Genomic DNA, 26414 nt, shown 5'->3' on the forward strand with positions numbered 1-26414 from the left:
GCATACCATACCAAAATTCGCCAATTTTTTTCCGTACGCTAATTCCTAATACAGTATCAGTATTAACATCCGCTACAATGACTGTAAAATATTGCCATCATTTATAGCTACTTCGCCGAGGATTTCCCTAACTTCCAGATAATAATTTTAAATTTGCAAAATTTTACCATCATAAGCAAATGCTTTTAATTTTCGGTAGATATGAAATTCTATAGATTCATTAGATTAATCGGCCCAATTACACCTTTGCTACATGGAGACAATCATACTGTATTTTCGATATACGAAATAAATTTACGTAGTTTAGAAATTGTTTCTGCATTTCAATTTTTAATATTGCTACTAAATTCTCCGGTACAATTAAAAATAAAAAACATACGAATACGGATTAACGGTTTATTTTTATATTTATTTTTATAATGACATTAACTCATTTTTTTAATCGAATAGAATTTATCATAATAACTGTTGGAAAATAAAATTTTAGAATATATACTCGTACCACACTAGAGCATGCTGTATGTATACGATGATATATCGTAAAACGGAATTAATTTTAGGCCTAACCGAAATATTGCGGCGGCTATACCAGTAGTGTAGTTCACGATCTGGAGTCCGATAGTAAGACATGACATTCGCGTATACCGATATCTTTATGACATGGCAATAAAATCATCTATAGATTCCATAGTTAAAAACAGATGCTGGCTGCAATTTCATTACAACGTGTCGAAATAGAGCTCTTTACGGATGACCACTTGGCGTTGCTAGAAGTTATTATCTAACATTACCCCTAATGCTGTGATAGTTCACTACATTATATGCTCCAAATTTAAATTTAGATACGTCAAAGTCCAATTTTAATCATTTCTCATATTTCCTTACTTCAGCGTAGAATTGCGCCCGTCGTGGGAAATATAAACACTAGAACAGTGTTTAAAAAAGCTTATAAAGTAGCTAGACAATCATCTGATATCAAAGTCGTACTTTGAAAGATAATAGCCATGATAAATGTTCTAAAGTTTAGACTTGGGAAGCTCTTCTGTTATCCTCTTTAGTTACATAATACACGTAGTTATAAAGCGATAGTTTTAAAACCATTATCGATCTGCTTATGAATTCGATAGGGAAAGTATCTCGCCACCAACATCGCTAATAAACATATAAAACGAAATCATCACGAGCTCGATAATATCGTCGACGAGGGCAGCAACAGTCGTACATATCATGATAGCGATTTCTCATCCACCTTCTTCCTTTAAAGGCTACGAGGATAGCACAATTGATGATTGCAGCTATCGCTAAGATAGCAAAAACGATAATCATTGCCAGAATGTCCGTCGGTAAGTTTAAAAAATTTCGAATGTCATATCCAGCTTCGGTCGATGGCATGGTAGTGGTATTTCTCGAACTCATCTTCAAAATTAACGTGAAATAATTTAAATATTTACAGAGACGATCTCCTTCCTGATAGTGCTCTTATCTTTCTAGGAGAAATATTAAGCCTAGAGATGCCCACGACAACGCTGATAAGCGATTCAGCTCACGCCGGTTATCAAACATATGACAGCAGCCCTAGCTACGTTAATTAAATTACCATTACCCTATTAAAGAAACAGTTCAAACTGACTTTGTTATGAAATTAAACATTCAAAGTTTGCGAGGTCTATGGTATCAATCATAAGGCCATTAATAATAGATTATACTAGAAGGCGAGATGCCAATCTAACAGGGCAGTTTTCTACAATTTTGAGCATAATAAATTTACCTATAATAATTCTCATCAATAAAATTTGCAACTATTTTACTTTTAATGTTTCTCCGCTTCCTAATTACAGTTATGCGCTTCAAATACTTGTACCGTACATAGGAATGTTACTGCAATATTGCAACTAATCGATTTGAGACATGAGATACAATTAGTAAGGTATCGATTTAACATTGAATTTATCGTCAGTTGTACTAGTTGTACTTTTGAAATGTTCCGAAAAGGTTTAAATTTATAAGGTGAATAACAGCATTATCAATGAGAACATGCGCTGAATATACTAAAAAATTGCAATTTAGCTTAATTAATACTCGTATGTTTTCGTAACGCCGTTATCGACAATCATACTTCTTATATGATAGTGATAATTCTATTTACTGTCGGTTATATTCGATCATAATATTGTGATAAAAAGGTCGTAGTCTATATGTTTCATAACATCTATACTATTGGATGACAATTTATGAAGAATTTGGTAGTCATTGCGATATTTGTCGCATTCAATAAATTAAGGCCTAAAGTTTTATTTTACGCTAGTAAAACGGCAAGCGCTAATGTTAGCATTCAGCGTTTCTAATATATAACAGTAAAAATTAGATAATAATACTTTATTTCTTGATTAACAAGATCAACTTTTACAGAGAGTTTGAGTACACTTACGGCTTATAAATATATGTATCCGTTTCCGAATAGAACAGTTGGAAGATCTGATTGTCGAATGCAATACAGCATAATATATATATAAACAAGTTGAAAAATAGCACTTTAAGTATTACCGCTTTCATTAAATGAAGTCAGCAATATAGAACAAGACAAATCAATCACGATATTCCTGGATTTGCTTTATAAGGAATCCTTGAAATAACCAATTCGATAATAATTCATGACTCTCAACAGCTATAAAATCAACAAACATGATGTCTTAAGCACACAAAATAAATTACGTATTATGTGTTAAATAGTAACGGAAACAATACAATTAAACTATCTTTGACACAACGTATTATTAATTTGCAATCAGCAATCTCCTATGATTCTTTCTTAACACGACTCAACAACTGTTGCAAAGCCATGACGCATTGATTCGGAATTAATACTCCTAGTATCAACAAGAAAGATAAATTAATACCTAACGTCGTGTATGATTACTCTAGTTAATCAAGTTTGATACTCACCAACAATTTTTTCGTCTTCTTTCGTTGTGAGACGCACGATTTGAACTTTACTTTGCTGTGATTGACCAAGTAAGACACTCTCGATACAATTCCAAACACTAAATACAGATCCACTAAAAACGTGATAAGTCCGACATCTTAAGCCAACTTCACATGCTAAACCAGCAGCTACTTTTTTACAGTTACCTTTCCTAAAATCGCAGATCAATTAAAATAATTATCATTTAATAAGATATCATTACTCATTTTGTAATAGTATAAATTAAATTACCAGAAAGCGTGACTACATAAGGTTAGTGAGGCTTCGTATTGATCAATCCATACAGACTTTGCGGCAGTTTTCGAAGACTACAAAAAAATTTATTTCGTTGTGCTAAATAGAGTAAAAGTCATATGGCAACAGGCGTGTAATTTAAAAGATCAAATTTTACCTTACGATACTTTTTTAAAATATCCGTAAATCTTTCAAATTTTTTCTGTATTCCAGTATTTGGTCGATATATCTGGAAATTATCTTCCGCCCCCGAATTGGTGATAACTTGTTTAATGAACACAGCCACTCTTTTATAATTTCTTGTCTTAAGATCAAAATAGAGAAGCAATTTCGTTAAGAAGGTTGCCAATACCTATACAATCTTATTATTATTAACCTGCACAGACAGATAAAAACCATCCTTTTCTTCACTTGTTCCATCTGCGATCTCGACTACTTTCTCCCAAGATAAGCCTCGCGTTAATTTCAACTGTTACAAGAGAAAATACTCTAGTAAACTCTCACAATATAGATTCAAAAAACAAAAACTGTTCAAATTTTATCGCTGTTAAAGATAAGATTTTACGCAAAAGGTATACCGTGTGCAATTTAACCATTGCTCCTGAATGACGCGAAGAAACATCAAATTGAATGCTCTGCACTTTTTCAACAGTCATATCATCAGTGCCGAAATCTAGTATACCGCTTTCCCATCTTCCAGTTTTTTTTGATTCCTGAATTATTTTATTCAATGTATCACTAAAATATGCAAACAGCTTATTTTGCAACACTACAGGAATACCTAAAATTCTATTTAAGAATTTGGGTATACTATTATAGTCTTTCTCGTATACATAATATGGCCATCGATTTTGCTTGTTTAATAATCCAACGTCTGCCATCGCTTCCGAAATGTCATTGAAAAAATCTCCCTCATAATTCTCTGGTGCTGGTACTATTGCTTTTTGTTGTCCAGTTACGCTATTAAAGACGGCTTCGAGAGCCGTACGACCGTATCGATTATCAAAGTTATATTTACTAAAATCACGAGTTTCAGTAGCCCGTCTATCACCATGTGTTAAAGCTCCTAAACTTTCTAATCTCCTTGCAATTATAGATGCAAATCTTTGTTCTCCAGCCAGCTCAGATATTAAGTAAAGGTAATCGGGAGCACTAACTTGATTTGAACGATGAGATCGACCAAATTGTTGAATAGCCCTATCAGCACTCCATGGTAGCTCTAATGTTATGTGGACGCGACGACGCCGATTTGCTACTCGTTTATCCGCATGAAGAGATATACCTGAACTAGCTGCTTCAGAAATAACGGCGATTAATTTTTCACCGTCCATAAATCTTTTCTTTTCTATTAGATTTAGGACTTCTAATGGTATATCTGATTCACAACGCGATTGATAGCTAATAGTCCCATCGGCATTACATACAACTCTACCTTTTCTACCAGTCATCTGAAATAATATATCAAATCGATTTACATTACTACAATAATTTTTTGAATATTAAAAAAATTTTGTGCACAAATCCACAAACGTTAACCTCAGCAACATTTTTAGGCCCGCCCAATGAATCAATCAGTTCATCCAATGTATTCGGTGGCAACTTTGGAGCAAGTTCTTCAAAACTACTTAGTAGCTGCTCTTTTAATTGGTTAGCTGATTCACCCGGCGTAGATACACTCCTGCTTGCATTGTGAGAAGGCGGCCTAACATTCCCAACAGCACGAGCTAAGCAAAAAAGAAGGTAATTGGAGCTGTCATAGATTTGTCACGTAAAGGTTGAAATAAATAATTGAATAAACGAATCTTAAAGAACCTCGATCTGCTTTTGAAGAGTCTTCCTTTTGCCATGATCGAGTAGATGAGTCAATTCCAGATGCACGAAGAATATCATTCAAAGTAAGTCCAGCATCTTGACGCACTTTTTTACTCGCCTTCGATTTCTTGTCACGGGAAGCATCTAAAAGTAACAGTTGATGTAATTACAGAAATTAGTTTTGAAATTTAGTTTAAATTACCAGTACGTCAATTGATACAAATTCCTATACCTAAATAGAAATGCATAGTATGAAGATGGTAAAAATCAGTAAATAAGACGCACTTGCGATGTATATACCTTTTGCCTTTGATTTACGAGAAACGCCATTGTCGCTAGAATCACTGCTGTTGAAAAGTTTATTGATGTCTTCTTCAGACTCTGAATTAGAGTCTGATTTAATTATTTCACTATCGTTATCACTATCACTATCATCACTATTGCTGCTATGATTCTCTTCATCCTTGCAAGCTCTTTTCTCTGTATCGCTATCTGAACCATTTTCCTCTAACAAAGGCATGATTCAAAGTTACCATAGTTATACAGCAAAAAATATAAATATAGCATATCATTCAGAGTAATAGCGTCTACATAAAATTTATCATGAAATACCTCGTTTACGTTTCCGATCGTAACTGTCGCTTTTATTATTGCCTTTATTGTTAGAGTAATCGAAACCCATCAATTTGGCAAGTCGCTGCATGTTAGGAGCCGGAAAATGCTTCTCTATCAAAGCCGTAAATACCCCCCTACCATACATAGCAACGAAATAATTATTCATTAACATCTACACAACCAATAAATGATCCAAATAATTTGTTTTTATAAGCATCTTACTTAGCGGTAGAGATAAAGTCATCAATCTCTCCGTTTGATTCCCCTAGCTGCTCCATCATTTGGGCTTCACCTGTTGACTGCAATCCGATTATGACGCACTAATGAAGAAAGACAATTTCATATTGAATACTATACAATCATAGCAAAAATACACTGTACACATCATGTTCTGTTGTACCTTCCCATTCGCAACGGCATCTTTTGCTATGTCTACAGCGACCTTAACTTTGGCAGCTATGCATAAATATTTGAAGAACCTCTACCGGTTCATACCAAATCAATTTAGCGAAGTTATAATTTACCGAGATTCAAAGCTTAATATAATCTCTACGGATAAATCATTAATATCGAAAGCAGACCTGATGAGCAGACCAAAATTGACCCCACATGTTTTTATGCAATTTACTATCTGCCCCCATTATTGTAGCAGCCTGGCTAAATTTTTGACGAGCCTCCACCCACTAGGGAAAAATGGCATAACTATTCGTTATCAATTATTCATAAAGTTAAATTAGAAATTGTACCTTGTAGTTACGTACTAGTTTAACTGATTTGTTGTACATTTCTTTAAAATCATGAGATAGAGGAATCTCTTGAATATTGAAGGTAACTCCTGTAAAGCTTAATTGTCTTGCCATATAGACGCCACTCATCTAAAGATGTTATCATAACCAATATACGAACAATTCACTACTTATTAGCATTCGTTGGTTTGTGTAGAAGTAACAAATTGTACTGCATCAACATTTAAACCATTTATTGTTTACCTTCATGTCCATAGCAACAAGTTCCATGGCACTAACTCCTCTATTAATAAAGTAGCCTATAAATTACTAGTTCACATCATGTAATCATCAGTTGCATAAGCTACACACCCTTTATCGATAGCGTGAATAAAATTTTCAAATTCTTGAAAAGGCGTTCCTTTCCCCCATATTCCTAAACGATTCATATAAGCCATGTTGCGCGGTTCGGAAGCGCCTAATTGTGTAGGAAAACAGCAATTACTTTAAAATGATAAAACGAGTAGAATGCCAATAACAATTTTTATGCGTATTTAAACTTTATGACAAAGAATACCAGTTGCACTAGCATATACAATTCTGGCTTTTGGCAGTTTATTTTGCAAGGCCAAAACAGTTTTTCCAGTTTTTGTTGGCTTTGATGAAGCAGAGCGATAGAGATTTTTTGCTTTATGGCACTCATCGAAAATTATCTGTTAACGAAAACGAAGAGTATTTTCAATGAGTAACTCGGCTTGCTACCGCAGGTTTTTAAAACGAAGTTACTGTAAGAATATAAAGAGCTATACCACGCCGTCAAAGCTTTCGCCGAGCCAACGAATTATCTGCGATAGCCGGGTACGGTACTTAGCCTTCCCTTGGCTTTCACTGATTAACGAAGAATAAGTGGCAAAAATAACACCCTTTCTAACGCAACCGTTTTCCTTTGATGAGATCTTTCCATATTTAAACTGAAATATAATTTAAATAACTGTATATAAGATGTCCATAATTACATTATAATAAATCCAGAGCAATTGCACGTAAAACTGACATAACTCCACAGCCTACCTTGTTTAAGGAATAAATTTTTATCCTTTCAGCTCCAATATCCTTTAGATCTCTATGAATTAATTTTTTTTTAAAGTTATTATGATTACATGGTACGCGACTCAATCGTTAGTATGAAAACGACTGACAACAACAAACCTTGCAGAATCATATTTTAGATCATTCGATACACTCAACCTAGAACCAAGTTGAAAACGGCAATTAATTATTATAATACGAATATATATATCGTATACTTAATTGTATTCCCATTTCGAACTTATAAGACCGTAACGGCTATACAAAATATAAGAGATAGCGTTATCAATGAGTGCACGAATAGTACCATAATGCACGTTTCCTTCCTTCGATGTAATTTTCATAAATGATAGCTAAAATTGACAGATAGAGGAGTACGATTACTGAATAAATAACAAAAGTTCACGACACGGTGTGCCAATTTAAATTATTTTAATATCACCTTACCTGCAAGAGTCCGACCTTTACCAACACCTGCGCCATCGCCTGCAAATAACAAGAAGGTAATCAATGAGCCAGTTAACAATTTAAAAATTAATACAGAGCATTTCAATCTTGCCCATATCGATTTACTATCCGTGGCGAGTGAAATTCTCGGTACAAGTAGCTATACAAAAGTGAAACGAATCCTATACCGATGAGAAATCCAGCCCTTCTTCCATCAGCTAACCATGTATTATGTTGTTGGCATGCGTACACAACGGCTTCTAATTGTAGTGATGATAACATTCCATTCGCAATAACGGATTTAGGTAAATTTAAATTGTAAGTAATGTCTGGAGGAAGTACACTTGAAAGAGAACTATAAATATAAAAAAAACGTAATTGGTTCATTCCTATCCTTGCAAAAGGTAACCCATTAAGAAAAGGTAAATATTAATAATTTACTTTTACTATACCTGGTTTCGACGACCGGATCGGGATGTCTTTTGCCACTTTTGACTGTAAAGTGATAGTAGTAGGCATCTTTTCAAAATTATTGTTGAATAAAATCAATTAAATGATAGAAAGAGCTTACACTTGCTAGGAACGTATTGAGAATATGTTTCAGTTCGGTGCTGCTCATCTTCATCCTCAGAATCAGATTCAGCAGCAGTGGTCTGTTTATCTGCTCGGGAATTTTCGGGATCAGGTAGTAACCACGAACGCGTAACAGCCGGATTACTAAAAGCACAATATAATAAATATCACAGATTAATGCATGTTAACTTTAATTAAGCGTAATAAAAACATGAAACACTATGATAGCTACGCTTCTATTAGTATTATTTAATTACTGAAACAACAGTTAACAGACTTTAAATTTTTCCATTTATTCTTGGACAATTTGCTCATGATATAATTATGGGCTTGAGCGATAATTATAATTTTCTAACGCGGCGATTGTAAATGTAGGTACAAAATATCAAGCCTAAGCTATGATTGGTGTTAATTAACAATTATCTGCAGAAAGACAATGTCTTCGTAAACGTTATATGTCGAATTCGATGGGTCAGTGAATTACTATAACATCTAGTTAGCAATATAATGATTAAAGAAAACTGTAAAAGTATTCCCTTGATTTCTTTCTCGAAAATGTAGAAGCTTTCACCACGGATAACTAACTAATTTTTAAATTATTAATATATACGAGATATTCATGATGCGAATAAAAGGGGATACTAAAGGGGATATAACAAGTCCTCTAATTTCTATACACAAGATTACTCCAAGCATTGTGCAGACTTTTACCCTGCTATTATTTCAGCAATATCCTGCAACATTATTTAATATAAACAATTAATTAACATAGACTTTGGCACCAGTCCCAATATTAATAATTAATAAATAATAATTATATCTTTAGTATACGCAAGAACAAGATTTTAGTTCATGGAAACCGTATTGGAAATTAATTTCACTGTAATGAAAAGCACGAATTGCTAGCCAAATATAGACAATAAAATGAAGTCTGTCCTTACAGGTCAATAAGAACGTATCAAAATAGCTGCAAAACATTAAAATTCCTTTTGGTGCAGCACTATGACCCAGAATCAAAACCAATAAAGAAATAATTTGAATTACCAGATCGTATATTAGTTGATGATTACAATTAGAATGGATAAAAATCACTTAATGCGTATTTATCATACATTTGCTACCTTGTCATGGCGCCAATCGAATAATAGAAACGGAGTATAAAACTACTGGTAGATTAGCAAAATTACTATTATCGCTTTCACTTGAAATAGATAACTTCTACCTTGGAGCAATTTTAAATATGCATGACCAACTGTTGGTTGTCTATATTTAGCTTAGACGATAATACTTGGTAGTGCAAGTTGTAGCTGCAAGAATTACCAAAAACAAGAAATAAAACCAATACCAAATAACTCGCTGATAGTAAGACTTTGATCAACAAAGTACAGTACAAGAATAATTTCAGAAAGGCAGCAATAGCTTCTACGACGGGCTACTAACCACTGGCAATCTGCCCGAAATTGAGCTATTTTATATAACTAGAAGTCTAGTACGCCAAGGTGAGCTCTATTATCCATGAGACGTGTAATTGCGACATTATGAACTATACAAACTGGACGAATTGTTGGTCGGCTAATTGCTAATACCCTCTATGAGATGTGTAACTGCGACTTTATGAACTATACAAGCTGGACGAATTGTTGGTCGGCTAATTACTAATACCATCTATGAGACGTGTAATTACGACTTTATGAACTATACAAACTGGAGGAATTGTTGGTCGGCTAATTACTAATACCATCCATGAGATGGATGGTACACCTTCAGGATCATTGGCGACTTTATAATTAATTTATACGAAATGGAGAATTGTTGGTCGGCTAATTACTAATACCATCCATGAGATGGGTGGTACACCTTCAGTATCATTGGCGACATTATAATTAATTTATACGAAATGGAGAATTGTTGGTCAGCCGATTGCTAAGGACTTTTAGAGGACTGATGGTATCCATAGCACCGTAGATTGTAACAGACGATAATTCTGAACTGCTCAATGTTCATGCCCATGGATAACAAGACAGTAGAATCTGTTTGTATTGAGAGCATCGTTACTGATACAAAATACTTGTTAATCAACGCCTACATTTACTGTTCCATTCTTATCATTAATGGTGTCTGCAAGAGCCAATTGCTTACACTACAGCAATTGCAGATGAATAATAATTGACCTATTATGAAATTTTTGCGTCATGACCATTTATCAGATCTATATGATTGAGCAACAATTCAAATTGGCAAGTGGATGAAATGGATTCGATGAGTTTGATTTAATGAATGCTTACCGAGTAAAGGAAGAAAACTGTGTATATGCTCCTTGAATAAAATTTTGAACAAATTCGCTGGAGCCAGACGGCAAAGGTGGCAACGATACGTTGGCTATGAAGGGAACGTTACTGGCAATAGAGTCAGGAAGGCTATTGGCGTAATTGGTAGGAAGACCAACAGGAGTCTGATAAGTATAATTGTCGTTCCTATAAAATTGGTTTTGCTGTTGATTGATTGTATCCACTTGTAATACCATGGAAGCTTGATGATCAACGTCATATTGGCTATCATTGACATTGCCAGGTGGATAACTAGAAGTGTTATTGTCTTGATCAATAATGTCATGATGGATGGAGTCATGACCATGATCAACGCCAGGATAATTAAATTGCTGTTGATTGAGTGATAGGGATAAACCACTCTCTGCTAGAGCAAATGACAATAAATCTGTATCCAATCCATTCAGTAAGGGTAAAGAAGTGGTTGCATCAGTTTTAGTCGATGATTCATAATGAGTTTGTTGCATGCCGTTTCCATCCTCTGTTGTTAAACTGTGGTGATCCATTGGATCGTGATCATGATATTCTTGCCTACTCATGATAATAATAATAATAATGCTGTACGTAATTCTTCTTCCAAATGAATTGACCTCCTGTGTAGTACAGTATATATACAACTGTACTCAGTCTACTGCTTGTCAGCACAAGTGTATGATTAATTGGCATAGGCAGCAATGAGTCCCATGCAGAGTATTTAAAATGAATCAATCACCATTGACATGTATATCTCGATGTTATACTATCCTCGAGCGCACTGCAATCTACTGCACTGTCGACCAATGGCCATGCAAAGCAAACCACTCGCCTGCATGTGCCAGGGAATGAAATACGACTATGACAAATTGTCCTTCTCCTACAAATGAGAACAACAATCTCGATATGATGACTTGGACCCACAGCAAAGCACTACATTACCGCAATATCCCTTGTACAATCTTATACCTGGTCACTGGATGGAAAAGATTGAAAATCAATCTTGATGTTGATGCAGTCTAAATGATCTTGCGGTCTCGAGTAGAAAATGCCTTGAGAGAAAATTTCATCACGATGTTGGAGATGGTGATGGAAGCTACAGTACAGCATGAGTACCATGTACTGTAAGCCGTGTACTGTACACTGTACGGTACTGTACGTCAATAGACAAACTGGCCAATGGAAGTGCAATCCAGGCTTTTTGGGCAGCCATTTTTGCAATCAAATCAACTCCATTTTTTAGTATGTAGAGTTCCAATTTAATAGCTTAAACATGGTCAAAAATTGCTTAAAATGCGTAGAAAAATAGAGAAATATCTAAAATTTGCATATCCAAACAATTTAGTGCTAATAAAGCTTTACTGATCGTAAAAGGAAATTTTTATAATAAAACATTGAAGTGAGCATAGGAATTAGACTGGAAAAAAATGATGGCGTCAGTCAATAAAATGTAGAGTTCCATTTTAATTGCTTTAACATGGTCAAAAATTGTTTAAAATACGTAAAAAAATAGAGAAATATCTAAAATTTGCACATCCAAATAGTTTAGTAATAATAAAGCTTTCTTGACCGTAAATAGAAATTTTTAAAATAAACCATTGAAGTGAGCATAGGAATTAGACTGGAAAAAATGATGGCGTCAGTCAATAAAAATGTAGAGTTCCATTTTAATTGCTTAAAAATGGTCAAAAATCATTTAAAATGTGTAGAAAAATAAAGAAATATCTAAAATTTGCATATCCAAACAGTTTAGAGCTAATAAAGCTTTACTGACCGTAAATGGAAATTTTTATAATAAAATATTCAAGTGAGTATAGGAATTAGACTGGAAAAAAATGATGGCGTCAGTCAATAAAAATATAGAGTTCCATTTTAATTGCTTAAACATAGTCAAAAATTGTTTAAAATGCGTAGAAAAATAGAGAAATATCTAAAATTTGCATATCCAAACAGTTTAGTAATAATAAAGCTTTCTTGGTCGTAAATGGAAATTTTTATAATAAAACATTGAAGTGAGCATAGGAATTAGGCTGGTAAAAAATGATGGCGTCAGTCAAAAAAAAGCATTAGTCGATTGAAGAGCGTGCTGTTACGAATTCAAAACGGGCAACAGCTAAATAGCCCACTCTATAGCTTGTTAAATATCTTCATATGTCATAGAAACAGGATAAGAAAGTTTACTAATGGAGAATTTCTTTCTATGGATACGAAATAAGAAGTACTCCATTTTTAGGTTTTAACAGCTTTTAGACTAGGATTTTAGATATTCAATTTTCTTTGTTGCACTTTTATTGGCCATTACTTGTACTAGACACTGTGGACAGTACAGAAACCATAGGCTAAAATGGGTGAACCACCTTGTGGCGTCTTTGCTTGTGTACCACAGTACAGTGTATAGTGCTGTAGTAAATCATAGTTATTTACTATGAAGTTTTGAAGGGCATACAGCACTGTATTGAGTCGATACTGTGAGCATATTAGTGTCTCTGTATTACTGTAGAATCATATAATCAAGATGTTTCCTGTGATGCATCATAGTGACATTACTTTTGCTAAGCCGATCCAATGCAATTTGTATTGCACACTGTCCTGGACTGGACCGGTCACGGTGGTCCATGACCATAGACAGTGTATAGTACTACACGGTAGTGATGATTGATCGCTTGCTGCAGACTAAAAACAGATGTCACCCCTTGGCAAAGAGCATCAGACAGTCCAAAACCTGTAAATAAAAGGAAAAATGGAGACGGGAAATGACGATTCTTGTACTTTAGGTACTGCCAACGACACAAATACAGGGCTAGTAATTGATTATCAAGAAAATTGAATAAGATTGCGTCTTTTTTGATTGGCTTTGAGTTTGTGGTATACTATAAAAGGTGCTATTAATTACGCTAATCGAAATCCTAATCATTTATTCCGTTCTATGTCAGGTCAAGATCTCTGTCTGGTCTCGTACACTATAACGATTGTGTCGAGATGATCAATTTGCTGTACTGTACCAGCGACTACTAAAGGAAAAATGGCACCCCTCCGTTGTACGTCCCGATCTTTTTGAGACGGTAGGGAAATTTTGAGAAGGAAAATAGGGGGAAGGAGGGTTGCAATTTTCTCTCTAGTAGCCCCTGGCTATATATACCCTAGACTACGAGAAAAAATACCTGGACTAGATGCTCTCTTCGGATGGACGGACTACTTTTCATACCAGATGAGGCAGAAAATGTGGAAAAATAGTTACTCAGGATGGATCTTCCGTGTGTATTCATTTGAATAACAGTCATAATCAAAAATTGACTGCTTCCAAGCAAAGTTGAGTAACAAGCAATGAAATACAATGGAATATTACTTAATTTGGAAAAAAGAAAGTCCATCAGAATGAACTATCTGCATACTAAAGTAATTTCATAATGCAGTATTTGGACATCATTGATTGACTTAAGTAGGCCCAATGTCTGTCCGTCCAAAGGAGTGTCCAGTCCAGGTATCTTGCAGTCCATGACTTTGCATACTGTAGTGTATAGTATACAGTATACCAACTGCCAGGTTGGTTTTAGACACTACTGTGTACCATTTCAGTGGCAGAGTTATAGTAGAATGACCAGAACAAGGATAAACCTCGACCGGCTCAACCTTCTCCTCCTCCTGTCCAGCTCCTTCCGTCTTTCTGTCTATATGTCATCGAAATGTCCTCGTCGCTAGGTACTGGATTCAGGGAACTCTAGCAAGGATTTGCCAACCCATTTTCTCTAACCAGAAGTCGCTGATATTGGCGAGCTATCGATTGCATTCGATCAGCAATCCAACAATCCGCTAACATGAGTGAAAATACGGAGGAAAGTGATGAAATCGACAGCGAAAGGTAATGCTACAAAGGACATCCATCAGTAAGAGTAGTCTCGATCGATTGACACTGTTGCTTTCAAATAAATATTGACTTGTATAGACAGTAGACGATTATAAAGAAACGCCCTTGAAGACTAGGCTAGAGTAGAATGAATTAAACTCTTCTCCACCGAGCTGACTTGATGGACTATTCTATTTTACAGTAGAGAGAGAGAGATACAAGCACACTACTGACCTTCTCCACTACTCTACGCATATTTTCAACCTAGTCACTATATAGGCACTGCATAATATGAAAGTCGACAACAACTATAATACTATTTTACTCATATTTCTTGTTACTGTAATAAGAGAGAAATTTATACAACTCTACGACTTGGACGTGTACTTCATATTAAGCCATCAAAATTATTTTCGATAGTTTCAAGTCCTAGCATGATTTGATTAATACTAATAAATAGGACAGGATTCAGATAGACTGATGGATTGAGGTTGAAAAGTGATATACAGTATACGGTGCCGTAGGTTATTATTGTTGATTTCAGGTATACAAATGAATGCTTGCTTGCTTTCTGATCAATTCTAACTTGAATACTGTACTACTCCACTTGTATACAGCAAATGATCTCACTTCGTCGACTAGTATTGTAGGACTCATCAATCAACAATCTTACTGCATACAATCTAAGGCATGGATCTATAGGCTAGCAATTGCTTACTCAATGTAATCATGTTACCGTATAGTGCAATAGATATACAGTAGCAATGATTAATCTCGTCAGTACTCTACCGTATACCATCAATGTCCACCAGTAAATGAACTTTTTTGATGATAAATTAAAATGCAGCACTGATAGATTAAATTATCTACTACCCATTGCGCGATAATACCACGGCAATACCTTACTTGCTGTCTACATCATGCAAAAATTCAGATAGTCCAGTCCATAAAACTAACAGACAGTTGTACCTTGTGCAAGAAAACTATGTACAAATTATATTATAGTATAATACTGTATATCGATAATCTACTGATAAAAAGGTTCAGCATATGAACCTTGAGACACCTTGGGACATGTGTAGAACTAGAACAGGATAGATATAGATTGATTAATGTTGATATTAACTTTAAGAGAACGTTGCATCTTGAATAATCCTACATGTCTAATATACATAGTGTAGAGCTGGAACTGGAAATGCTAAAGGAGATTTATATAAATGAATTACAAGTGGAACAGCAATGCTCAAAGTAAGACATTATAAATAATATGCTACCAAAAACAAGCAAACATGTGAATAATATCAATTGAACAATACAATTAATATACAAGAGTTTTCAACGTAATCATCATACACTTATTGCAGTCAGGTCGCCATAAGATTAATATTCCAACTTAATCCTGGTACTGGTGATGATGCCTCAAAGCAATACGTCCGCTTAAAATTAGTAATTGATATTCCATTAAAGGTAACTAAAATGATAAATTAAGACTATATCTTTTTGCCATCTATGGATGATCATTGATCAAAAGTTTCTCGTCAAGTTCTTAAAAGTTTAAATAAAATAAATGGAATAGAGTCTTACTAGTCCATCTCGTAGAAGGTAATAAGGCTTTTTTTATAAACCTAATAACATGAACTAACACTCGCAGTTAAAAGCAATACTTTTTTGGTTGAACATTGAATTATACTCGTGTAGCTTTATGATACCTATAATACATGAAACTGTAGTGATAAGAGTACTGAATTGATTTTACCCATACAAATCTTGCATGAGAAATTTTTAATCTCGACAGAATTTAATACTCGAAATAATTATAATGCTGGTAATCTAGCCACATCTTACAGTACTAAGAACTGTTGACAAATTATCTTTCAAAAGTACCCTATAGAATCTCCCATTTTCAAAATTGAAAACCCACGAGGACTGTCAGAAGCTCACATTGCAAGGTAATATTTTCAGCTTTAATTTTTTGATAAATAACGTCATAAAACTGCTCATATACGACGCAAGCACATCGATGAATTTCATTATGATAATCATGTTTAAAGCTATCGAACTTAAACTAATAACTCAGTATTTACTATCTGATTAATAGCATCTTGGCTAATTGTACAGAACTTGCGAAAAGCAGGGAAGGAGAATTAATCCTATTAGAATTAGTTGAGGTTATTCAATCACAGCTTTGTAATAACATTTCAAAACCTACTTGAAATAATTATTCGAATACTTTATAAAATAAAATATGGTTTCATTCATTGCTGATTTTAGTACGTCAAAGACAGCTTAACTGCCAATAATATCCCTATATGCAAATGTGCCATTTGTTTACGCCATTTTATGGTAAAAGTAATATTTATACGTTCGCTTTTGAAAACTTTCTCGTATACTAAGATGATGAACTAACTCTAAACAAAATTTAATGTCAGGACGCTAGCAACTTTATTAAAACGGATTGCTACCATTACTTTCACAATGCATGCATTATGCGATACAAAAGGCATCAAGATGATAATAATGAAGAGGTAAATTGACGTTGTCTTGTTTTAAGATTTTGGTCACGATTTTTCATCTGTATCTATAGGTAATTGAATGGACAACATATATCACCTGATCTTTGCTCTTGTTCGTGATAGTTACTGTGTCCAATATGTAGGGAGCCATTAGATAACATTGATCTTGATGCATTCAAAAATTTATCACTTAAGGACGGCGATCAGACCGAAGTAAGTGGATCATCAAATATAAATGTATCTCGATGATATTACTGCAATTGCCTACAGTCTTCTATGCCTATTCTCTTATACAAGACATTTATAATAATGTAGGAGGATGACAGCGAATATGTTCATAGTAAAGATTTTAAGTTATGGCAACAAGAAACCGCTAAAATTTATCAGAAACAATTAGAAAATGGTGGTATAATTGACTTGGAAAAGGAAAAAAAGAGATTCTTAGTAACTGAAGCTACGGTAAGATGATCGTTGTTAAATGGATATCTATCGATCTGATTCTAATATCGAATTTAAATTTTATCACCATGCTATAAATTGAAATTATTTACAATCAAGACTTTATCACCAACAAGCAAACAAGTAGTAAAATCAGGGGATGATTCAAGAGCTGAACTTAATACATCTTATGATCGTGTGTATGAAACTCCACGTAAGGAAGATTTTAAGGTGGAAGATAGAATTAGTAAAACGCTTCCTCGCAAGAATATAACCGAATCGCACTCGTATCAATCTTTTAATCGATCACATAAACGGCACTATCGGTGGACATCTAAGAATGATTATGTTCGCTCAGAAGCAGAAGTGAATCGTGACAACAACTTAACAAGAAGCGAATTTCATACGCCTTCTAAACATAATTCTCCTCCAGCTCGGTCTGGTCAAGCTACAAATCGTGTATTTGATGATCATTCAAGCAAATCTAGTCGTTATCGTGGAAACAAAGGCGATAAAAAACACTACAGGTCACCAAATCATTCGAATGAATCAAAAGATCAGAACTTATGATACTTAGCTAGTACAGGATATATATTGCAAAACGGTAAAATTTTTTTCATGTTATTTGCGTAGGTAACATTGATTAATTGTAGATAATACTAGTACAGTCTCGCTGATGTAACATACGTGTATGTACGTGTAAGGAATGATTGTAAATATAAAGAAAATATCTAAATTTTTATATAAATTAATTCCACCGACTTAGCTACTGACAGGCAATGTGTATTCAGTGTGAGTTTTAAGCCATCTCAGGTGGATATATTCTAATTGATAATGAATCACAACGTTGAAACTTGAGTTATTATTTGTTTATACCTATTTCTGCAGATTGCTATAGTGTCATAATAGCTATAAAAGGGAATATCATTATCTTATTCACTTAGTAATATAGGTAGCATAGCATTGAAGCGTAGAATACAGTAACCAATTTTATTTTACACAAAGCAACAAAATTCATAATTATAATGTACAAAACATATATATTTGTTATATATGTCGTATATATATAAATTCGAATTTGTAGCACAAAAAATTCGGACAATATCTTAAAACTATACACTCACGATAGTGAATGACTGGTGATGCAGTTTAGTCGTCCATCTTTATTTTAAGTTGCTGCTATTATTACGCAGCACATCTGTGACAATAAAGTGATATCCTCAACACAAATGATATATAGATAAATGCTGATATATTTTACAGAAATATCATATACAGCAAAAGATGGTCACTATTTACGTTATGAGAAACGAAATGACGCCATAGCAAAATCATGGCATCATTATACTACTTCTAATTAAGACTTATACGAGGTATATTATGCATGATTTATCAGGAGCAAAATAAATAAAAGATATGAAATATAACCGGTGATCTTTCTGAGCATTCGATGTGATGCGACAGTAAGAAGTCAAAATGATTATCAACTTTGGACTAGTGCAATTATTGACAATTCTTATGATATAACAATACAAAATCATGACATTGCTGATCACATTTTTAAATACAGCACACAATTAATTCTTGTTATCATAAAAATTTAGTTTGATGCTAGATTAATTCCTAATCTTACAAAAAAGTTTGTAATAATGGAATAAATAATACGTTGTAAAATTTTCTATAAATGTTAAAAATTTGTAATTTCACTAAATGGATTCAAATATATCCGTTGCTCTTCAACACTTGGTTCCACAACTTGAATGCAGTACCAGATTTTCTGAGAATGTAATAGTGAATGCGAATTGTCTAGTTCTAGGGTATCTATGATATTAAGAAATAGCACAACATTAGTTAATAAAATGGAGCAACTTTTTACGACTACAAGCTTACAATAACCGGGAAAGATACAGAAGCACCCATCACACGTTGGAGTACATTTAGCCTTCATAGTCTTTTGAGCAATCTATATTACATTGAAATTTTTAAAGCTATAAGTATAACACCTTAGATAATCATAGAAATATTTTGATAGACTAAATGCAAGTTATAAAAAGTAATAATTCGCAGAAGCTCATAAAAATAAATCGATAAGGATAATAGTTAGCTATAAGTGTTTATTAACAAAGTATTACAAGAGTGAAAACCATGTAACAATTATTGATAAGATTTTAAAACTACAAATTCAAACTTACTACAGCGTCCTCATCTTTCTTGATAGGATTAGTCTTATCAGTGCCTTTATAGTATAATCCAACGTTTATATAATTTGATTGGAATACGATTTCCCATCTGTAATATGATGTAGCATACTATCAATTATTTTATTTTCAAGCATTGCTACAAGATTACTAAATAATACAATAGTTATCAGCTATCAAAAATTTATCCTCTGTTAAATTAGCACTATATGATTTATTTGATAGCAATTAATATACGGCATAAAGCAATCGTTAATTTCCAGAAATGAAAACTATTAGCATTATGACCTAAGCATACATATTTAGTATGCCTTTTATCTTCACGCACAGTATATTTAAACACTCTTATATCGATGAATTGCAAATACTTATATATGTATTAAAAGCAATCATAAACAGTTAGCAAATTAACAATAGCGTATAATTTCGATACAATATATACTTTTGCATGATTTAGATACGAGAAACTGCTAGAAATAATTTCTTCTTATCTAAAGCCTATATACTAATGCTATTCGTAGTAATTTATTAAATCCGTGAAAAAAGTAATGTATTTGTTATTGCCAAAGTTATTACTTATTGTGTATTATACAGCTTGTAAATTACATAATATCTGCTTAATAAAATATGGATATTAAAAAATAATAATAACTAATTAGAGAATATTTCATTAACTTTAATATGTGAATTGTTTTAGACAGCTTTCAAAATTTCATATAACGGTAGCGCAACAAATGATTGTATAGCCTTAATCACGTCTTAATCATTAAAAGATATTTTTCATAGGTTTGATGAAACATAAGCTGTTATATTATAATCTTTCGTATCATTAAAAATGAAACCAATAAGAAAAAACAGGGTACATCGTTCAACCTTAATGTACTGCCAGCAACTGATATCTCCACGTCAATATCATAAACAGATTTTCTCCCAACACTGCATTCCTTCCACGTGCCAAAATGAAGCGATGGCAAAGCCTTACCATATAAATATTTGGGAATCTTATGCGGGTAAGCCAACTAGTTTATTAATATTGAATTATATTAAAAGTAAAAATTAGGTATTGAAATATTAGACTGTATTGTGCCTACACTATAAGAAATTTTACCCAGCATCTACGTGTATTTTATATTTTACCCATTCCGAACAATTTGGATCTTCATTAGTATCGGTTAAATTACCTCCATAGCAAGCTGGTACTACCTCAGCGCCAAGTTCATCTACAAGAACACTTTGATAATGATAATCTACTGGACACAAATAATTATATCAGTTTGTAGTTAAATATCTATGTATTAATTATGCAGATATTTGTATCTATCATTCACTAGGACTGTTAAAGATCATCCAATTTAAATACTAAGTAGCATATGTTGGCACAAACGTACTTGGTAATATAACAGCCTTTTTCCGAAATTCCTTTATGAATAAGCTCTTATACGTCCAATAAAAGATGTGAAAACTTTTAGGACATCGAATGATATAAATTTTCTCTATCATTCCCGGCCATATTTTCATGAATGCGTTACAGATCTGTCAATTTGAAAATTTTATCGTTCTATCAGCAATGTTATATTTGCTTTTCTTACTTCAGGATAATTATGATTGGATAAGATTGAACTTCACCTACCTGACTAAAGAAACTGTTGCCTACAAAATATAGCCAAAAAAATCGGAGAAATTATTAGTTTTAAATTTCGAAAGAAATAAAAGTATTTGAAATCATGATATCTGTGCACGAACGTTTATTATTCTTGTCATGCTTTACAACTTTAAATGATTCAATAGTAAAAAGGGATTCAAATAAATTAAAGTCTCGTAATAAATCTTTAAAATTCAATTTAACTGTATTCTATCCTCTGATAGGGAATTAAGGATCAATATTTAATTGAAGGATGATCAATTACGAAATCTCTTATAATCTATATTAAAATGTTAAGCATGAACAATATCTGCACTAAATTACGCCATACATGCAAATAAGAAACAGCTACTGTTTTCTAAGATTTCTTATCCGCAACAATCCATCATTAGGATCGTTTTATATTTTGCGACCTATCGATATGGTAGTACCAAAAATAAGCTTTCTCTAATTGTATGAAAATAATTTTCGTAGCGTTACAAATCGAAATTTATAACAAGGAAGATTAAAACTATTACAGAAACTACACACAATGAGTCTACTATCAGGTTTATCCTTCCTGACATTTGCCCATTAAACGACTCTAAATACTGAAGATCTCCTATTGTCTATAGGAACGGTAATACAACGCTAGTCTCTCTCAGACGCAACTGAACCCAAACTTTATTGAAAAGTCAGATAATTTGTAGAAAATCAATACAAACATTAGTTATCAGTACTTGGATAATATTATAAAACTAAGCAGCTATCCATTAAAAGAATGTATAATGTCATAGATAAATTAATTCTATGAAATGTAGTAATATCATGTTTGATTTACTCACCCATTTTTAAAGCGTTCCATAAGAATTTCATATCGAACAGGAACATATCAATGATAATAACAATTTTTTCCGGTAGGACGCATGGCTACATTTGTAGGAAAGGGAGCCATTAAAATAAATAATATAACACATTAAGTAACGACTTATAGAATTCTTATGTTATTTCAAATTGATATCTGAATACGAGAAAGTATCTATGACGACCCACTGTTAGATTGAGAAATCAAAAATGAACTACTTTAAAATACTCTTGAAGTAGACTCTTGGAAATTGTAGCGTAGCGTGCCTAATACAGGATTATCGGCATAAGATCAAAGTCAATTTGTATTAATTTACCTGTTGACCAGATAGCTGGCTATTCTCAATATTTCTTTGAGTTCGTAGAAGATAAGCTTGAAGATCACTTTCTGTAACTGCATTTGCCATACCGAAAACGTCTATATTTCCCAGTAATTCAACACGAACACGGTAATTATTCTTGCTCAATTTAGGCAGCCAACCTCCCGGATAGTAACTATCCAGAATCTATGAGTAAAATAGAATATCAGATTTAATTATCATTGTAAATCATTGTTATAAAAGTTAAAGTCTATCTAAGGCTATAATATACTTGCTTAGTGAGTTACAATAATAGTATAATCATTAGCTAAGCTGCAACGAAGTTCAAATAAGATGTGAGTACGCATACCTCTGATGATTTGATTGATGTTGATTGTTGATGATTTTGAGAATTTCCCAATTCTATAGGAGTTTTCCATGGCAGCTAGTCAAGAACAGCGAGAATAGTCGTTATATACGGACATACAATTAAACTCATATCTCATAAGTACCAAACACGGCTAGACTTATATAACGTAAAATAAACCGACTATATTTAATGTATGAAAAGTTTATACCTAGCTAAATGTTTTAATTATCTTATCAATATTTAAACTGCCGTATTTAATACATGATAAGTTGATTCCTAACTAAATATGTTAGCATAGCTTATCAATATTTAAGCCGGTTTTATTGAATACGTTTATGTCTCAGTAAATATTTTAATGTATCTCGTCAACGTTTAAAATTTGCTATATTGAATAATTGATAGCTTATATCTAACAAACAATATCAATGTGTCTTATAAACATTCAGCTACACTATTAGGAGATATTATAAACTTTTGTAACTATTAATTCATCAGACTTTGATTAGCTCTTTCTTGTACACTTAAATGCATATGCTATCGAAAATATCAGTAGAAGAGATTTATCTATAAATTCGAAATACATGTCTTTAGAAGGCAATTTTATATACACCTTTTAGCAAATGTGTAGACCCTAATATTATATCTATATTTTCGAATGTATATTACATAAAGTATTTCTATCTACAAAGCTTAGTATATGAATAGAGACCTAAAGATTCTAATAATCATTTCTCTGTGCACTTATTTTCTCTTGCTCATAAAAATTGATATTGTCATCTGGATGTTATAGTAGATCTAAGTTAACTTATTCAATACTAGATAATAAATTCATATCCACTAAAATGTTAATATGTCTTATAAATATTCAGCTTTATCACTAGATACGGCAATATTATAGACTTTTATAACTGAATATCCTATATATATAGTTTACGTAGAAGAAATATTAAAAATGATCCTATCTATAAATTCTAAATATAGTTCCTTCTAAAGCATTTCTACCTACTTCATTTAGTGAATATGTAGATCTAAATATTCTTGAAATAATTAAATGTGTCTATCTTCTCCTAATCCTATAGATTACTATTCTTATTCGTAAGCTATAAAAGTTCTAATCCTATAGTAACTATTTGCTGTGAATCATTTGAAATTACATTATCGTATAAATTGGCTAAATTCAAGTTATAGAAGTCATCAAAATTAGTCTAGTTATATACTTCGAGTACTCACTGAATTAATAAGACTTCCAGGGATTGATATTTTCCTTAGTCCATTAACTAAGGATAATAAAAGAAAAAAATTACTTTATTTTCGCATTTTAAAGAATACAGGTTAATGCGATATATATCAATTTTATTTTATGAGAACTTAAAAATAAGAATGGATAAATTCTTCTCCATACTAATTTGCTAGACTATTTATACTATAATTATTTCAATCAAATCCGAAATCCCTTTCACCCAACCTATTATTCAAATTGAACTAGTTTAAAATAGTAATTATAACAAACAATTAATCAAATCACATCCATCTAGGGATCACTGCTAAAGTAGTCTACGGGACATCATAAAAGTTATAGAACGCATCCTCAGTTAAAATAGCTAAGGCTATACGTAGTTATGATACATTAAATGCTGCAGAAAAGCGTTAGCTAGAATACATTAAGGATACCCCAAAAAAACTTCCATCATAATAAGTAGCAGAAATAAATAAAAAAGAAGAAGGATTTGCTTAGTTTTCTACGTCAGAAACGATCAATCTTAGGGCTATTTCCATTTCAAGAGTAGCTATTTAGGATTTAATCACGGTACATATAATTTATAAATGTTTATCGTTCACGTCAAAATCATACTATGACATGGTACTAAAAATGGTTGTAGAGTTGTAAAATTCTAGAATCTCTATTCTATTACTGTATTTGCTGCAGTTAAGTTTGGCAATCCTATATATAACCTATTTTATTTAATGTGCAGAAATGGCGATTAATAAGTTTTTCCTTGTATTAATATTCAGTCTAGATACGAAAGTTAATGAATCTACGATAGTCAAAGTGAAAACCTTAGTGATTTCATGCAGGTTCTGCAGTTTAAGGTTTCATTGCATACTAACATATATTTAAAAAGCTTTGCAAAAGTTAATTCTTTAATAGAAAAGTATTACTTTTACACTGGTATCTACGTATTGCTCCATCATTCATGTGGCTATAATTGTATACAGCATCAAGACGTATTATAATGTAAGATTAGCTAAAAAATACTTTTGTACAATGTTTGAATATCTGGATAACATTTTTGATTACTATTGTCCATAATGACACATTAAAAGAACATTGCATACTGCAACCTTAATCCAGTCGATTATCGAGTGAATAAGATATTAATGAATATTAGCACAACAGAAGAAAATAGTTTCATCAAAATCTGTCCAATTGAGCGACGCTACCTCACGAAAGTAAATCTGATCATTAATTTTTTATTCTATATGTATGTAGGTGAAGATCCAGTTTTGTATAGGTAATAGTTATTTCACCCATTTATACCGGTAAACTTTCTTTTACAGTATTAATCTTAAGTAAGGTATTATGAAGGAAATAGTTGCTATACCCTATTCATAAATGTGGAAAACGAGTCATGAAGTACTAATCTATTATAGAAATTACCCCCTTTCTGACAGAAAATTTTTGTTCTGCCATTTACTACTAGAATTGTATCGGCAGTACTTATAATATACTATTAGAAGGATGTAATTAGAGATTTTAAAAATAAAAAACTTTGGTCAAAAAATCTGCCCAGCATTTTCTCCATCTATTATAGTGGAATATGATCAGTAGAAGCTCTCGTTAAATGCTATAAAATGGTATCATCTAGACTCTACCTTCTATTCGCGGTATAGGATGGTTATTTGATTGATGCAGCATGGATTTCTTGTCTTTTAAGCTAGAATTAGGTTGCCAAACGGTCGATACAAGAAATAACGAGCGAATCGTCATGATGATATTCAAGAAATGATAATAATACTTTGTAGTAGTAATGGATATTTGGTGTAATTATACGGATTTTAAAAGCTGCTTGTTTATTCATAAAAGTAGAATACACTGAATAGATGATAATAAGTGTAGTGATATATAAACTAGCACTAGCTAGCTATGTTTTTGCTAATTACTACGCTAATAGCAGTACGTCAAAAAATCACGGTTGGAATGTTTTTATAGGATTGAGAATTTCAAAGAGCTATTATATAATATTACTCACCGTAAAGTATGTGTCTTGATAAATGATGCCCAGTGAAGTTAAAAGCTTTATGTCTTGTTTGTGAATATAGCAATAGATCAATATGGCTATCAACACTATAATAGTGTTGTTAAGATGATTAAAGTTAATAGAAAGTACCGTTACTGTTGTTGGCAGGTGTATAATTCAGGGATTGCAAAAAGTTGAAATAAATTGATTAAAAGTAGTGATTTCTTAGATCGATGACTACAGTAGAGGA

General features: G+C 32.7%; 3 protein-coding genes across 3 annotated transcripts; 1 reads left to right on the top strand and 2 right to left on the bottom strand.

Moving 5' to 3' along the window:
- Positions 1 to 2926: 2926 nt before the first annotated feature.
- On the bottom strand, positions 2927 to 8546 carry TRIADDRAFT_29150 (uncharacterized protein; the record flags this gene model as incomplete). Its single annotated transcript, XM_002115323.1, has 24 exons — positions 2927 to 3134; positions 3215 to 3291; positions 3375 to 3521; positions 3594 to 3686; positions 3796 to 4665; positions 4754 to 4941; positions 5030 to 5173; positions 5330 to 5536; positions 5642 to 5778; positions 5867 to 5964; positions 6045 to 6125; positions 6226 to 6327; positions 6406 to 6519; positions 6634 to 6673; positions 6742 to 6847; positions 6947 to 7082; positions 7179 to 7340; positions 7441 to 7492; positions 7579 to 7611; positions 7757 to 7811; positions 7906 to 7944; positions 8094 to 8260; positions 8358 to 8400; positions 8477 to 8546. Coding segments are annotated over 24 exons (3369 nt in total), but the record flags the coding sequence as incomplete, so codon positions are not given.
- A 6047-nt stretch (positions 8547 to 14593) lies between these two features.
- Positions 14594 to 18143, top strand: TRIADDRAFT_59196 (uncharacterized protein; the record flags this gene model as incomplete). The annotated part of the gene is made up of 10 exons (XM_002115191.1): positions 14594 to 14637; positions 15799 to 15870; positions 15987 to 16089; positions 16504 to 16571; positions 16721 to 16790; positions 16894 to 16965; positions 17052 to 17147; positions 17259 to 17348; positions 17451 to 17594; positions 17694 to 18143. 10 exons carry the CDS (start codon positions 14594 to 14596, stop codon positions 18141 to 18143), a joined length of 1209 nt encoding a protein of 402 aa, XP_002115227.1.
- A 1117-nt stretch (positions 18144 to 19260) lies between these two features.
- TRIADDRAFT_59197 (uncharacterized protein) lies at positions 19261 to 25914 on the bottom strand (the record flags this gene model as incomplete). Its single annotated transcript, XM_002115324.1, has 12 exons — positions 19261 to 19394; positions 19464 to 19536; positions 19766 to 19862; positions 20645 to 20790; positions 20909 to 21018; positions 21160 to 21304; positions 21402 to 21421; positions 22238 to 22322; positions 22574 to 22762; positions 22926 to 23000; positions 24156 to 24202; positions 25800 to 25914. The coding sequence occupies 12 exons, from the start codon at positions 25912 to 25914 to the stop codon at positions 19261 to 19263; spliced, it is 1236 nt and encodes a 411-aa protein (XP_002115360.1).
- Between the last annotated feature and the right edge of the window lie 500 nt (positions 25915 to 26414).

Source organism: Trichoplax adhaerens, genomic scaffold, assembly GCF_000150275.1.
Source record: "Trichoplax adhaerens TRIADscaffold_10 genomic scaffold, whole genome shotgun sequence".
In the NCBI taxonomy this organism is placed as follows: domain Eukaryota; kingdom Metazoa; phylum Placozoa; class Uniplacotomia; order Trichoplacea; family Trichoplacidae; genus Trichoplax; species Trichoplax adhaerens.